General features: G+C 42.5%; 1 protein-coding gene across 1 annotated transcript; it reads left to right on the forward strand.

Annotated features, from left to right (window-relative positions):
* The first annotated feature begins 668 nt into the window (after positions 1 to 668).
* Positions 669 to 6065, forward strand: LOC134791916 (uncharacterized). Its single transcript, XM_063763033.1, has 2 exons — positions 669 to 980; positions 5036 to 6065. Exons 1-2 carry the CDS (start codon positions 973 to 975, stop codon positions 5949 to 5951), a joined length of 924 nt encoding a protein of 307 aa, XP_063619103.1. The 5' UTR covers positions 669 to 972; the 3' UTR covers positions 5952 to 6065.
* Positions 6066 to 17914: the final 11849 nt, after the last annotated feature.

Here is a 17914-nt window from a genome sequence, read left to right on the forward strand (position 1 = left end):
CGCGCACATTGTCGCAAACAATATTTTGGCCTCTGCTCAAAATGGATGTAGGGTTGGGTCCCGTGGTACTAAAGAGCTCCTCCTCATAGACATGACCATCTGCCAACAAATCCGGCGGAACAGGGGGGCCCTCTCAGCAGCCTGGATTGACTACAAGAAGGCCTATGATTCGGTGCCTCACGCATGGCTGGAGAGGGTCTTAGAACTGTATAAAATTGATACAGCTTTAAGAGCCTTTCTAAGCGCATGTATGAGGCAATGGACCACAGTCCTTCGTCAACCAGGAGGCGGGGATGAACGCCCTGGCCCGCAGGATTTTATAAGGATTGAGCGAGGAATATTTCAGGGTGATAGTCTGAGTCCCCTGTGGTTCTGCCTAGCTCTGAATCCTCTCAGTACCTTGCTGAAGGATTTAGAATTAGGTTGCCGGCTTCGGAGAGGGGGTGAAGTCATTTCTCACCTTCTGTACATGGATGACCTCAAATTATTTGCACCAAATAGCCAAGACTTGCTGGAGCTACTGAAAACCACCGAAGTCTTTAGTAATGCCATCAACATGGAGTTTGGTGTCGATAAATGTGCGGTTATGCATGTACAGCGGGGGAAAATTGTAAATTCAACAAATTTACAACTTTCTGAGACAATGTCTCTCAGATCCATCTCTGAATCAGAAACCTATAATTACCTTGGTATGTCACAGTCGTTGGGTATTGAGGAAGAAGGTATTAGACGGTCGGTGAAGGAGCGCTTTTTCAGTCGGCTCACAAAAGTACTTAACAGTCTTTTGTCAGGAGGCAACAAAGTGCGCGCCTTCAACGCCTGGGTAATGCCTCTACTCACATACTCCTTTGGCATACTAAGGTGGACTCAGACCGAGCTGGATGCCCTGGATCGGAGGGTCCGACAGCTGCTCACCACACACCGTATGCTGCACCCACGCTCGTCTGTTATGAGATTGTACATCCCACGGAAATGTGGAGGTCGCGGCTTTCTAAACGCCAAAAATCTCCACAACCGTGAGGTGTACAATCTCAGGAATTATTTCCTCAACAACGAGTGTGGGATGCATCGTGATGTGGTGGCAGCTGACAGGGGCCTCACGCCGCTCTCCTTGGCGAACGAGAACTGGCGCAAACCTGTAGTACTAAGCACCGAGGACCGCAAGGCGGTATGGAAGGATAAGCAGCTACACGGGCGGTTCTACAAGGCCCTCATGGGGCCCGATGTAGACCTACCTGCGTCGGTGAACTGGCTACGATTCGGGGACCTCTTCGGAGAAACCGAGGGTTTTGCCTGTGCAATTGCGGACGAAGTTATCATGACGAATAACTACCGGAGATATATCCTGAACCGTACATTTGTCGGGCATGCCGCCGTCCCGGAGAGTCACTCAGGCATATTATCTCCGGTTGTTCTCATCTTGCTAACGGCGAGTACTTGCACAGACATAATCTCGTAGCCAGAATTATTCACCAGCAGCTTGCTCTTCTATACGGCCTTGTGGACCGTGAAGTGCCGTACTACAAGTACTCACCTGCCCCAGTTCTCGAAAATGGTCGTGCCACGCTCTATTGGGATCGGTCTATCATCACTGACAGGACTATTGTTGCCAATAAGCCTGACATCGTGCTGATAGACCGATCGCAGCGCCGGGCCGTGCTCGCCGACGTCACCATCCCCCATGATGAGAATCTCGTGAAGGCCGAGAAGGACAAGTCCAGCAAGTACCTAGACTTAGCTCATGAGATTACCGCCATGTGGGATGTTGACTCGACGATCATTGTTCCGATAGTCGTGTCAGCGAACGGTCTCATAGCAAAGAGTCTCGACCAACACCTAGAGAGACTCTCGCTGGGTGGTTGGATCAAGGGTCAGATGCAGAAGGCGGTAATTTTGGACACAGCGCGTATAGTACGTCGGTTCCTCACTCTGCGGCCCTGACCACCGGCAGCTTGGGCCAAGCCCCGCTGCCGGCGGCACCCTAGGTTAGGTTTTTTATAATGTGTTTATATGTATTTTTTATTGTTTTGTAAGTGTTTTTATATTTTACTTTTATATTCATATTATATCAAACCTAACTTAAGACGAAAAATAAATAAAGAGAATAATAATAAAAAAAAAAAAAAAAAATGACGCTGTCAACGTCAGTCGTGTTTTTATAAATTTTCTCAAATTATTTTCTAGATTTTGTATTTACATGTTGCTTTCTACATTATTTTTATGAAAAATATAACCCAAGACTGCTGCGTACTATTACATATATATAAGGGTTATAATTGGCCATAGAATATGATGTCCTAACATGTACGACAAAACTCCCTAAATGAAAGAAAATGCAAACGAGAAGCAAAACACGAGCTCAACTAGCGTCTCCACGAAACGCACGCCCACCACCCCCGTCCGCATCATCCGTCTCCTCGCAATCGTCGTCGGGCGATGAATTCGCCACCGCGCCCGACACCAGCGAGTCGAGCGATGAGTGCGGGCCGCCGCCACCGCCGTCACGACCACCTGCGCGGCGCGGGCGGCCACCGCTGTCGGCAGTGTCGGCACGCTTGGGGCCTGCGGGACATCCTGCCCCGCCCACGGCTCCCGCTGCCGGTGGTGTAGTGCGTCGCATGCGATGGTCTCAAACCATTAATGAGAACGTCATGCGCGCCTACTATGGGGCTACAGAGGGGGGAACCAACTTATGCGCGTACCGTGTCCGAATGCTTCCACTGTTTCAGGCCCTCGAACCGACCATCGACGTGACTGCGCAACGACTATCGGATCAGGTGCGAGTCATTCAGCGGCAAAAGCGGTTGGATGACTCGACACTTGATCGGCTTCGCCTGGAGGCTCTCTCTGCTCGCGCAGCTTCTACCTCGGCGCGGGATCCGCCCGCCACGTCGCCGGATCCGGTGCCGGCACCCGACCAGGCACCGGGGGCGCCGCGGGTAGATCTCAGTGCCAACGAGGAGGAGTTCGCGCAGAGTGTGGGTAGTACAGCCAGTGAGCAACTGAGGAGGACTCTGGACGAGGCGATTACGCGGTACCGCTCCACACCCGATACTAGGCCACGATTACCACGTTTGCCTATGAATAGACACAATCTAGCGCTAATGGGAGCCCTAAACACTTTACTAGAGCCATATTTGCGGACTAGTAAAGATTTAGATGATACGCACGCGATCATGTATCGCGGAGCCATCGCGGCGTGCCGTGTTGCACGAGTCAAGTTTCCGGACTCTGAACGTGCACCTAGGACCGCCGGAGGTGCCCCCGCATGGCAAATACGGATCGAGCGACGTATCAGCTCTTTTAGGACTCTTATCGCAAAGCTGATCTGCTTCAGGGGGGGCAACAATCGCCCCCGAGTAATGCGCTTTGTAAACCAGGCATTCGTGGGGACGGATATCAGGCCCCGCGACTACATGGCCAACGTTACGGAGCGCATCGACTTTCTAAAGCAGAAAGTCTATGCATGGGCAAACCGTATTCGCCGCTACAGAGAGCGTGTGGACCGATTCCAGCAGAATCGTCTTTTCCAGAGTGACCAAAGGAAGATGTACCGAAAGTGGGAGGAAACCAACCTTCGTGCATCCGACTCGCGGCCACCGGATGCTACTGTCATGAATGACTTCTGGCGTAGCATCTGGTCGGTGCCTGTCGGACACACCGAGGGGAGTTGGATGAGTGTTGTCGAGCGTGAGTGCGAGTCCATTGAACCTATGGGGGCAGTCACCATCAGCCCCGATGACGTAAGTTGTGCCATCCGCACGGCCCAGAACTGGAAAAGTCCTGGGCCGGATGGATTGCACAACTTCTGGCTAAAATGGTTCCGATGCTCGCACTCCTACTTAGCAGCACAATTTCAACAAGCCCTCGAACTTGGTTCTCTCCCACCTTCCTTAACAACTGGTGTCACCTTCCTGCTCTATAAGTCCGGTAGTACCACGGAAGCGAAGAACTACAGACCCATCACATGCTTGCCTACACTCTACAAGCTCCTTACATCCATTTTGAGAGCAAAAATCAACGCGCACATTGTCGCAAACAATATTTTGGCCTCTGCTCAAAATGGATGTAGGGTTGGGTCCCGTGGTACTAAAGAGCTCCTCCTCATAGACATGACCATCTGCCAACAAATCCGGCGGACCAAGGGGGCCCTCTCAGCCGCTTGGATTGACTACAAGAAGGCCTATGATTCGGTGCCTCATTCATGGCTGGGGAGGGTCTTAGAGCTGTACAAAGTTGATGCAGCTTTGAGAGCCTTCCTAAGCGCGTGTATGGGGCAGTGGACCACAGTCCTTCGTCAACCAGGAGGCGGGGATGACCGACCTGGCCCACAGGATTTTATAAGGATTGAGCGAGGAATCTTTCAGGGCGACAGTCTGAGTCCGCTATGGTTCTGCCTAGCTCTGAATCCCCTCAGCACCTTGCTGAAGGATTTGGGACTAGGTTGCCGGCTTCGGAGAGAGGGTGAAGTTATTTCTCACCTTCTGTACATGGATGACCTCAAATTATTTGCACCAAATACCCAAGGCTTGTTGGAGCTACTGAAAACCACCGAAGTCTTCAGTAGTGCCATCAACATGGAGTTTGGTGTCGATAAATGTGCGGTTATGCATGTACAGCGGGGGAAGGTTGTAAATTCAACAAATTTACAACTTTCTGAGACAATGTCTTTCAGGTCTATCTCTGAATCAGAGACCTATAAATACCTTGGTATGTCACAGTCGTTGGGTATTGAGGACGAGGGGATTAGACGGTCGGTGAAGGAGCGCTTTTTCAGTCGGCTCACAAAAGTCCTTAACAAAGTGCGCGCCTTCAACGCCTGGGTAATGCCTCTTCTCACATACTCCTTTGGCATACTAAGGTGGACTCAGACCGAGCTGGACGCCCTGGATCGGAGGGTCCGGTCACTGCTCACCACACATCGCATGCTACACCCACGCTCGTCAGTTATGAGATTGTACATCCCACGGAAGTGTGGAGGCCGAGGCTTCCTAAACGCCAAGGATCTCCACAACCGCGAGGTGTACAATCTCAGGAATTATTTCCTTAACAACGAGTGTGGGATGCATCGTGATGTGGTGGCAGTAGACAGGAACCTCACGCCGCTCTCCTTGGCAAACGAGAACTGGCGCAAACCTGTGGTACTAAGTACTGCGGATCGCAAGGCGGCATGGGAGAGTAAGGCGCTACACGGGCGGTTCTACAAGGCCCTCACGGGACCCGATGTGGACCTGCTCGCGTCGGTGAACTGGTTACGATTCGGGGACCTCTTCGGAGAAACCGAGGGTTTTGCCTGTGCAATTGCGGACGAAGTGATGATGACGAACAACTATCGGAAATATATCCTGAAGGACGGTACGGTCGACATTTGTCGGGCATGCCGCCGTCCCGGAGAGTCACTCAGGCATATCATTTCCGGTTGTTCTCATCTTGCTAACGGTGAGTACTTGCACAGACATAATCTCGTAGCCAGGATTATTCACCAGCAACTTGCTCTTCTATACGGCCTTGTGGACCGCGAAGTACCGTACTACAAGTACTTACCTGCGCCTGTTCTCGAGAATGGTCGTGCCACGCTCTATTGGGATCGATCTATCATCACTGACAGGACTATTGTCGCCAATAAGCCTGACATCGTGCTGATAGACCGATCGCAGCGCCGGGCCGTGCTCGCCGACGTCACCATCCCCCATGATGAGAATCTCGTGAAGGCCGAGAAGGACAAGTCCAGCAAATACCTAGACTTAGCTCACGAGATTACCGCCATGTGGGATGTTGACTCGACGATCATTGTTCCGATAGTTGTGTCAGCGAACGGTCTCATAGCGAAGAGTCTCGACCAACACCTAGAGAGACTCTCGCTGGGTGGTTGGATCAAGGGTCAGATGCAGAAGGCGGTAATATTGGACACGGCGCGTATAGTACGTCGGTTCCTCACTCTGCGGCCCTGACCACCGGCAGCTTGGGCCAAGCCCCGCTGCCGGCGGCACCCTAGGTTAGGTTTTTTATAATGTGTTTATATGTATTTTTTATTGTTTTGTAAGTGTTTTTATATTTTACTTTTATATTCATATTATAACAAACCTAACTTAAGACGAAAAATAAATAAAGAGAATAATAATAAAAGGCGTAGGGATGTGACGACCCCATCGCCCGCTGGGTTTACCAGTGCAATCAGTCAACGCAGGGCAGCTTGTGGCAATCTGTTGGGGATTAGCGACCTCACGTAACCGAGTGCTCCTGGAGAGTTCTGTTACCCGCAAGGAGGGTGGGTGGGACAGGATTCTCTGCCTCTGGCTTGCCTTAGCCGGCCGGCCAGAGTGGAGTCGTTAGAGCTATAAGCTCCAGGGGTGGAAGTGAAATATGCATAAGACGCGAGTTGGCACAGTGGCTGTTAACAGCCACTGGGTAGAAAGCGGCGCACACCTCTCGACACCCCTGAGCCGCTCACACCGGTGTTGCCCTTGAGCCATCCTAATAGATGTCGCTTTTTGTGGGGGCCCATCTTGTGAGGGCGAGTCACCGTCTGCCGGAAATAAAATTGCATACCGTTTTATTAGGCAGGCGTCCGGTTTTTTACCCCATAGCTCAGTTCTTAGTCCATCGCTTTCACCCAATAACCTAGTTCATTTTAGATTCCATCAACTCTCAATAGTCCTTACACCCTGGCGGGTGCTGCCTCTGCGTGCGTCCCATGACACTGGCAAGGGCAGCCTCCGCTCGGTGTACCCCTTACATTTCATTAAAGTGTCAAAAGGGCCTCTACGTGTTGGCTTCGGCTCCGCGCACGCCTCCCAAAGGTCCGGAACACCATTGTTCCGTGATGGGAAAGAAATAATAATAAAAATGTTATTTATTTAGGTATGAACCCATTACATTACAATAATAATTACATGCTAAATATTATTTATAAATTAAAGCTATAACTTAAAAAGTAGGTACTAATTAAATTAAATAGGTGCAGCGGAAATCTCGCTCACACAGTACGTAGCAAGTTGTGTATACTACATTTACAATGCTGTTCGTCGATTCGCTCACTCTCCCGACAAACGACCAGTGCCTTTTACGCATTATAGCGTAAAAGTCATCTACTCTGTTCTCAGCGAACATACCAGACGCACTACACCGCCACGGTAGGTGTAACATTGCACGAAACGCGTTGTTGTACTGTACTCGGAGTCTGTTGAACGATCGTTTCGTGAAATGGTACCACAGCTGACTAGTGTAGAACGCCTGACAGTATGCCTTGAACAGAGTAATTTTGGCTTGGTCAGAACAGTGAGCAAACCGACGCGCCAACATGTTGCTTCTCATCGTTATGGCCCGCCGCTGTCTTTCGAGATCGTCATCGTCTTTTAGTCTGTCTGTCAAAACGTGTCCCAGATACTTAAAACTATTAACAATTTTTAATTCTGTCCCGTTTAGCCTAACGGGTGGAACGTTATCTGGGCCCTTATCATATTTAAAAACAATTAATTCTGATTTTTTTACATTATATTTTAGTCCATGAGTTGCAGCATAACGCTCACATATCGATAAGTACTAGTAATCTAAGACCCGTGATAGAGGGGCTCAACAGCACCATATCGTCCGCGTAGCTAAAGTTGTTGGCGCATACGCCCGCGACATGACACCCGACGGTGGCGCTGCTGAGCCCCTCTATCAGGTCATTCATGTAAAGGTTAAACAGCAATGGCGATGTCAGTCCACCCTGTCTAACTCCGCATTGCAACTTATACGGGTCCGAATTGGCATTTCCCCATCTGACGCTATTCATCTGGTTCCCGTACCAGTATCTCAACAGACTGGTTATTTTACTCGGTACACCTGCCTTTGATACTTTGTCCCATAATAAATTATAGTCAATAGTATCAAAAGCACGGCTTAGATCCAGAAAACAGCCGTAAACCGACGTCCTTTTCTTAAGATATCGGTTTACGACGTTTTTAAGACAGAATATAGCCATATCTGTTGAGAGACCCGTACGGAACCCAAACTGTGCATCGTGTAAACGTATGTGTTTGGTCAGTATCGGGTTAATTAATCTTTCAAGAACTTTTGAGAACACGGTAGCTAACGAGATATAACAACAAATACTAAAAACAGAATAAAATAAAAATTTTAATGGGGCTCCCATACAACAAACGTGATTTTTGACCAAAGTTAAGCAACGTCGGGCGTGGTCAGTACTTGGATGGGTGACCGTTTTGTTTTTTGCATTTTTTCCGTTTTTTTTTTCATTATGGTACGGAACCCTTCGTGCGCGAGTCCGACTCGCACTTGCCCGGTTTTTTTATTTACCACATAAATACATATATATATTCATAAATAAAGGTTATTTTATTATTACTAAGTATATGTTTAATTAGCTAATGTTAACCATAATATGGGTATAACACTTTAAACTCTCGCGTTTTGTACACATATTTAATTACACAAACGGGTCTACCGCGAACGTCGGAATTAAAGGTAAAAACAATGAAATTATATCGCGGTAGACCCGTTTGTGTAATTAAATACATAATATGGGTTTCTGTAATCTGTTGTTTCCAGGTAAAGCTAAATGGCATAATTTAAATTTTGCCTTATTTAGACGCTGAAAATAACCAGGTTTGATTAAACATTGTTATTCACATGTTGCGGTCATATTTTTGATAGGTACATATGTGTGTGCATAAGTATTTATATATTGTTTATTATTACTTTTAAAATAGGCGGTCACGATAGATTTATTAAACAAAGTCAAATTAGATTGTAGTCTCAAATAGATAAAAGGGGTAACATTTTATTCAAAACTGTCATATAAAATGTAAGTTTATATCATTGCTTGTTGCATTGTGTAGATTTCGTTGCCGCATTAGGGTAACATTCCATTTCTGACCGCAGCTGCACTACCAGTACGAACGCGTCGGTGTTATTGTCAATTTCCATAGTAAAATGAATGGTAGTGCTGCTGTCGTTGGGAATGGACTGACACCTTTAGTGTCGCAATTAGAACTTTCAGTCCGTCACTCATTTTCTAAACAAGACTGACAGTGACATCACTGTAGCAGTAACGGTGACAGTCCATTTCCAACGACAGCGTTACTGTCATTCATTGTCTTGTCATTAATTTTACCAAAGAGAATAGATAGTATAGAGGGGTCCTGTCATAGTAAATTTTGTAGTCACAGTAAATTTACTGCCATCTATCGACAGACGATTAAAACTCAAAATGAAAACGTATAAAATTATCAAAAAAATGAATATATATGGATAAATGACTTTATTATTTTTATATCATTTTGACCCATGTTCATTCACTAATATCTATGTGTTAAAATTGTTGAATATGAAACGGTGTCGTCACGCCATCTAGCCGAGCATAGGCCAAAGGTGTGTGCGCCATCTATCCGAGAATGACTTTTTCTTGATTTCCGAGGCACGTTTTTTCCTTAGACTTTATTCATCTTATACGAAGTTACATATGTCTTTGATTTTACTATGGAAATTGACAATAACATCGACGTGTCGGAGCAGTAGTGCAGCTGCGGTCAGAAATGGAATGTTACCTTAACTTTGCATCAGTTGCAGGATGCTGCAGTTGTTTCTATTTGACAGCAACGACGATATTACGATGTAGACCGTCCACCTTGTCCAGTGGGCGCAGCATGGCAGCATTAAACTGCTGAACCGATTTAGATGTTATTTGGTATGGAGATATTTTGTAGCCAGGGAAAGGGCAAAGGATAGCTTTTATCAATCATCATCATCATTTCACGCTGACGGAGTCGCAGGCAGCTATTTATGATATAAGATCGGTTCGGATTAGTATTCCGGCCAGTAGGTATGCTTTCTGTTTTTAAGTGAAATCTCATAAGCATTTCTATGTAGTGTTATTACAGGCCTTTCCGTCTATTGCAGAGACAGACAACGGGTTTGGTGACTGTGGAGGCTGATGCGTGAGTGGCACGACCTCCCACATTTTTGGCAGAGAAAGATCATGCCACCTTAGGTTCCAGTCCCGGTTTGCTTTCTGCGACCTTCTGCTATCAAATCATTAAACCAGGCTTGGTCGCATAGCCTTCTCCCCTCCACAACACGCTTGCGCCATCCATCACGGTCTTCAGCTAAGGCATGGTGGTCGATTTCAAATGCTGACATGTCTTGCTTAACACAGTCTAGGACTTCTCAGTGTAGGATTGTAAATATCTTGGTATGGTTGTATATTACACATTACACATTACACTATTGTTTGAATGCATCACAAAAACCACATCGTCAAAATGTCTCGTTACCTACCCGACATCTCGTTAATTCCCCGTGGCCCAAAAAGGGGATTGTTCGGGATTCACCTTAACAGATGGCCTTGGAATAATAAGTAATCGTACAATAAACGTACTTAGTACCGCTTAGTATTCAGGGCGTAATCTTGAGGCGGTCTAGCATTTGCACTCAAATGTGATCACTGTAATAAAATGGTCCAAATTAAGGAAATGTTATTATATTCATTTTAGCTATTCATTTAGAAACTACTATTATTAAGAAAAAGATCTTATCTATTGGTGAATAATTAACATTATGAAATATTTGATAATATTTCTACAGCAATGAATAAGGAAAAACAGGTACTGTTTAGATGACAACATGTGCACGAAGTGCAGCCGCCGCGAGCACACGAGCCTGAGGAAGGACCCCCGACGGGCCCGAAACATGTCGCCAATAGCGACTAAAAATTCAAGTGAGTGTAACCGTTGTCGTCTAAACAGTTTAAAATATGTCTCACGAAAGTTTAATTTCGAGAAAAAGGTACCCCAGTATCTTTGTTCCTACCTATAGTTTAGGTGCGCAAAGTTAACCCATCGTGCGCCAAATTAACAACGCACACCAAAAAACAGAAATAAGCTTATTGTTTTATTTCTTAAACAACTATCGCGGTAACCGAAGACACTATTACAAATTTTACTTCTATTTATACATATAAGCTGTTAACTATTGTTTAGACTGTTTAGACTCTAAACAGTCTAAACTTTAGAGGCATCACAACCCATTTAGTAGCGCTTTTTATTGTGCTTGTAAACTAGTTACTCAGTACATACAAAAAGAATTTCAAATAGAGGAATATTGTTTGTAAACTGGTTACTCAGTACATGCAAAGAGAATTTCAAATAGAGGAATATTGTCAAAGTAAATTATGTAGGTATCGTGCCATCTTTTCGAGCGATGGTGCCATACCTTTGGCCTACTGTCGAGTAGATGGCGATACTTTTAGCAAAGACATATGTAACTTCGTATAAGACGAATAAAGTCTAAGGAAAAAACGTGCCTCGGAATTCAAGTAAAAGTCATTCTCGAATAGATGCCGCACACACCTTTAGCCTATCCTCGGCTAGATGGCGTGACGACACCGTTTCATATTTAACAATTTTAACACATAAATATCAGTGAATGAACATGGATCAAAATGATATAAAAATAATAAAATCATTTATCCATATACAATACATTGTTTGATAACTTTATACGTTTTAATTTTGAGTTTTAGTCGTGTGTCGATAGATGGCAGTAAATTTACAGTGACTACAAAATTTACAATGACAGGACCCCTCTATACTATCTATTCTTTTTGCTTTTAGTCACTGAACAAATTTAACACATGAGTGAAAGAATAAGGATCACAGTCAAATGGCGTTCTAAAAGTTTTAATCATTTGTGTCGAAAGATGGCAGTAAATGTACTGACTACATAATTTACTTTGACAATATTCCTCTATTTCCAATACTCTTTGGCACATAGTATTATTCCATAGTCTTTCTATCCTGCTTTTGTTTCCTTATGACCAATAACATAACTTAATCACAACACGGATAACCAAGCAGTTATGTCACAAAGCGTCGTCAAAATTAAGAATTAAGGAAGGAAGGGTCCACGGAAAACTACACTTCCTTAGCGTGGCTCGACATTCCTGAGTTATAGTCATCTTTTGTTTTGTTTTACTGACCCACCGTTGGAGGATAATGCCAGAGTAAATAAACATGGTGTTTTTCAGCGTTTATCCATACTGCCCTAGGTGAATAAGACTAAATAACACACACTCACACTCACACACGCACGCACACACGCAAGCACGCACGCATGCAAGCACGCACGCACGCACGCACGCAAGCATGCACGCACGCACGCACCCAAACGTGTCTTGTCTGTGTCTTGCGGCTCGATTCGGAAAATGAATTAGATTTCTACTAGACTTCAACAAGTTACGATATGGATAATTTAAAGATATTTTTAAGATAGATATGTCAAATTTGACGTTTTCGCGATTCTGGAGGTCCTCTTGAACGATTTCGACAAGTTATGACTTAGATATCCAAGTCACATCTAGTCGATATCTAATGTAGATCTAGTTGATCTCTAAATCGTTTCTAGATCTTGTGATTATCTCGAAATCCGAATAGGCCTGTTGGCCTCCAACACGACTGCTCGCCACTGATCCTGGTCCTGTGGAGTTTCTCGCCAGTTTCCAACCCGGCAGCGCAGATCAGCGTCCACTACATCCGCCCATCGATACCTATCGAACAAAAACGTCACTTTTGGCACTGACACATCTAATCCATATCATTTCTAGATCTATTAACTGACGTATCTTGAAGTTCGAATCGGGCGGTATGTAACCTTTCTAATTAATTAACTTTCTTTGTAATCTATTATCAGATTACAGAGTAGATATAGATCGTACATAAGAATAGGTTATCCAGTGTAGGGACGAGCATTCGCTGGTCCGAGCGACGAGTCAGGGAAAATCCTAAAACGCCGGCAATAGGCTACTGTATTGTCCCAATGATATGATCATGCGGTTAACCAAAAGCTACATGTTATCCTGGATCATTTTAATTATTAATACCAAAAAGTTAATACTGAGTAACTGACGAAATATTCTATTTGTAGGCCAAGAAAGGTACGCTCGGCTAGTATGGCGGAATGGAAATAATTAGTAATAGCTGAAATTTTCGGTGTATGGGACAGATAATAAATCTAGTGATTACGTCGACACATAATCCAAATAAATATATTACATTTAGGTATTTAAAAAAAAATTTAAAAATATAAAAAATCACAGAAAATTTGTAAAAAAAATTAATAACATTTTTTAAAATTATACTCATAGATAAATATTTGCTTTATGACATTAAGCATGAATCACACAAAAAATAACTCTGTATCCTACATTTAAAGTAAGTAACCTACGGTTATTATTAAATTCAGTATATTTCCGTCCTCAAAACTGGTAATAGGCTATTTTTTCTCTCATTATTTCCAAATTACAATAAGTACAAGCGTTGCAATTTAATCGTACACTAAATAATACCGTATGGTGGGTTTTATGGGGTTGTGCATTAATTGCCTGGTTAAAAATGGTAATAGATCAATATCATATGGGATTTTCATTATGAGTTCTCTTTCGTCGAATACTGTAAAAATCGACTTGAAATATGATTCGTAACACAAAAAACCATCAAAAACGTTATCGTTGCTTTAAAGTTGCCGCGCACGAGCCAGCGAGCTGACGCGATTGGTCGTTGCATGGAGCGGGGCGACGGAACGATGAAACTTCAATCGCCCCGAGCGCGAATATTTAAAAAAGTATTTAGTATATTTACTATTTACTCGGTCAAAACATATGTACCAGTGAACGTAAAAAATATGGGAGACTAGATTCGAACTAATTATCAGCTTTAATCTGGGCAAGAGTGCTGTAAATAAGAAAGTAAATTTTACCTAATTGCAGGCTTTCCGTCTTTGCGTGCGCGTTAAATTTAATACAATAATAGGCCATTTATAGGGCTATTATACTGACACACACCCAATTTGATAGCAGAAAAAGACGCGAAATTAAAATTTTCTTAGTGAAATCAAATCTTCGCGCCTATAAGTTTAAACAATTTAAGGTTTCAATGGCGGTCATTTAAGTACCATCCCTCACCACTAAAATGTAATTATCAAAAACGACAGTTGCTAATGTTCCCTAAAGTAAGCATTTCTAGTTATTGCTGCAATACAGTGGTACCGGGCACCTTGCGACGCAAGGCCGAGCAGGAATCGCAAACCTTAAAATATTTGCACTAATTAATTGAGTTAGGATTTTGTTAGTACTCTTTAATTGAATATCAAAAAATATAAGTTATGTATTAGAAATACCGTTTTTAGTCGATTTTTAATTGAGTAATTATTGTTAAACTTATTTTTACCGTGTGGTGTCGGTTAAAATTTCACTAGTAACATCATTTGGCGACTAGGGCAATAAAAGTCGACACCATAACCAACAAATTAACAAACAACAATAACCAACAAATTAACAAACAACAAAAATTTGCAGTAATATTCCAAAACTCGACTGACCGAACCATGTCGCTCCCCTGACGCGACTCAGTGTCACAAAACGTAAGGCCGTGGTATTAACGTCAGCGGATAGCTGAGCGGCGAGCGGTGACTGCAGGCGGCAATAAGGTGTTCAGTTAATGTTTTTATAATTTCAAATGAGTTCGTTTCCATGTAGAAATAACCAAACAGACTTTAGAAGCATTTAATATTTTATTTGTGGCCGTATAAATTATGTTTTATTGGTAAATTAACTACAATTATTCATATTTGTGGATAAAACAATATACATACTATAATTAATACTAAATTAACATTAAATAAATACATTATTTATGACATAAAAATACATTGCGCGTATTTAACTACTTAGCACTGTTTAATTACGATACTTGCAAGCAAGTAGTAAAGTATATGGCTCCATCCTATCCTGTACCACGATATACAAGCGATAACATTTTTGCGACAGTTTTGTATAGATAATGGATTTGTCGCTAGAAAATTACGATATCGAGATAAAAGTCAGGTCTCTGAGCGCTATTGAAACCTTAAATGCTTTTTACTTATACATGTTTTAAATTTGCCGCGCTTTTTCTAGTCAAGCTGAATGTGTCTCACTATAGAATAGTAATCGAATTGGTTCAGATTTAACGTTTAATGCATATAAATAACATAATTAGTAAATAACATAATTTTGGACTAAGGGCCAGTTGCACCAACCACATTTGACAGACTGATCAACGTCAGCCGGCGCGCCCCGGCGCATTACTATGAAACTTTCCATACATAAAAAATTAGCGAACTCTTTAACGATACGAACAGTTTGGTGCAACCGGCCCTAAGTACATTATACATGACATCAGGCTATGGTTTGGCGCACCGTGACCCTGAACGGCGCGGTAATGTGTTACGGCTGTTAAGTGAAGTCCAGACGGGATGATCAAATCGACCGATTTGATCAGAAATGAAATTGGGGTCAATCTCCAAATTAAGCAACAATTAAACAACTGTACCAATATTTGGAACCTCAGAATAATATACCCGGCCGGATACCGGATAGTAACTTTGCTTGATTTCAGAGTAAACAAATTAGATTTAAGAAACAGTCACTGTCATATTGTACATTACTCGTTTATTATTTCAAAACAATTTAAACATCCACTCACTTGCACGCGTAGGTACCTACTCATTTCGAACATAGAAATGAGTCCGCGCCAACGTTCACCACGAAACAGGTTAAAACCTGCACAATGCGCACCTAAAAACCGAAATGTAGGTATTGTTAATTTTAGTTTGTAGTTAATTAGTTTTTTGGTGTAAGTGTATGAACCAAGGTCTGAAATAAATGATTTTTTATTTTTTTTATTGTTCTGCCGGCCGAAGATTCGGCGGTCGGATACCGAATATTTGGCCGACGGTCAGGCCGAATATCCGGTATCTGACCAAACAACTATCCATTGCATCATTTGCATATCTAATTGAGAGTGGCAACACTGTCGTAGGTCGTATTGCCCTTTTCTAGCATATACGTCCCTCGCTCCTACACTCCCACCACACAGGCAGGTTGCTTTGTCAGTTATACAAGGCAAATTTTCAAGTCATTGGCTTGCTGTCTTTCCATCTGGAAGGTCGTGAAGCTAAACTTCTGGTGAGTTTTTGAATTTGTACCTCAGTTTAGCTGACTATATTGAAATAGTTATTTATTTTACAAGGGGGCAAAGTTGTTGTTTAACCGCTCGTGCTAATATTGATACTTGAGCAAGTAAAACATTCGAAACATGGAATCTTGAGCGTTGCGAGGGTTTCAAAGCACGAGGGTTAAACAAAATTTGCTCCAAGTGAAATACAAAATGTTTCACCATACCAACCCGAAGCAAATATTAAATGTAAAAATATCATACAAAATCAAATACAAATGAATGTTATTAAATATTTATGATTTAAAAGTCAATTCTACCAGCAAACATAAGAAAACAACTCAAAATTTGCATTTGATTCCTTTGCCTCACTTGTGAATAAAATGAAACTTTGCTCTCAGTTTTTGAAGCGCAAAGTAAGCCTTTCCGAGCTGGTGTGGTGAAAAACAGTTTCTAACGGCCTATGCCGCTCGAAATAAATAATTAAATTTTTCACGCCACTGTTCGGAAATGTGGCAATAGATGGTCTAAAACCAAGCTGGAAAGTAGGCAATAGCTGTAGCACCTGAACCACCACTACTACAATGTTTCATTGTTATCATCATCTGTCATTGGTGACAGTTCGCTACAGCAATAAGTATAATTTAAAACATAAAAATCAATAAAAGGTCTTTTTTCAGAAATAAATTTAGATTATTAATAGGACCAATATCTTGTTAAAAAAAAACGAAATGTCAAACTATTCATTCATTCAGTCAGTTCATTCGATTCACGCTTAAGGCGTTTTTTACTTTTGTAGCTGTTTGTGGTTTTTTAGCAAAAACGCTTCTAAGTTTAGAGTCGGTTTGAAGCAAACAACAGAAAAACGCCTCTTAAATGTGATAAAAAAGAAAAAAGGCGGGATCGGAAAATTCTCACTGAATTGGATAGTACTATAAAATATAAGAAACATGTATCTACGCTCGCTATAAAAATGAGTTCTTCTAGTGAAGAAAATGATATTCTTACGCTGACGCCTACCGAAATTCAAGAGACAGCACAGGCAGTGGCTAGTAATTTGCTACCAGAGAAATCGCGGGCTAGTACTTATAGTTATGCAAACGATCCGGAATAGTGATGTGAAAGTGCAAGAGGATATTAGAAAGAGAGATGCCTAAGAGTACCATACCATAATGAATACATGTGTCTTAGCTGTATATTGTATTGTTATAAATAATGTTAAAAATGCTTTATGTTGTTAATGTGTTCCAAATTGTGCCGTTTTGGCATTAGCTGTAAGGTGCAATTTGTTATTTGAAATAAATAAATAAATACAATAAATGTTAATTTTACAAAATGTACCTATCAAATTGTATACTTTACTAAATATCTCTCTGCTCACAGGTGTTACAATAAAGGGTGTACGTACTACATAATTAATTAAACACTCATAATATAATTATATTACATACACATAATAAGTATATCATAGGATAATATCCTATACATATTATGTATAATCACATTGGTTTGGCGTCTTCCCACCACCAGGCGATAACAAACATGTTTCAATATTATTCGTAGGTTCCGAATATCGGTACAGCTGTTTAATGACAGCATTTACACAAAAATAAAACGCTAATTAAATAACTTATCATATCCGGAACTACAGATGCAACGGATAGTTATTTGGCCGCATACAGGATACCGGATGTACGGCCTGACCATAGGCCGAATATTCGGTATTCAGCCGCCGAATATTCGGCCGGCGGAAATATACCTACATTCCGGTTTTTCAGGTGCGCATTGTGGAAGTTTTGACCTGTTTCGTAATGAACTTTCGCGCGGACTCATATAGGTCTATCACTAGGTACGAAATTAGTGCGCGAGCTAGTGAATGGAACGTTTAAATTGTTTTAAAATAATAATCGAGTACGATTATA

This window comes from Cydia splendana, chromosome 6 (assembly GCF_910591565.1).
Source record: "Cydia splendana chromosome 6, ilCydSple1.2, whole genome shotgun sequence".
Lineage (NCBI taxonomy): Eukaryota > Metazoa > Arthropoda > Insecta > Lepidoptera > Tortricidae > Cydia > Cydia splendana.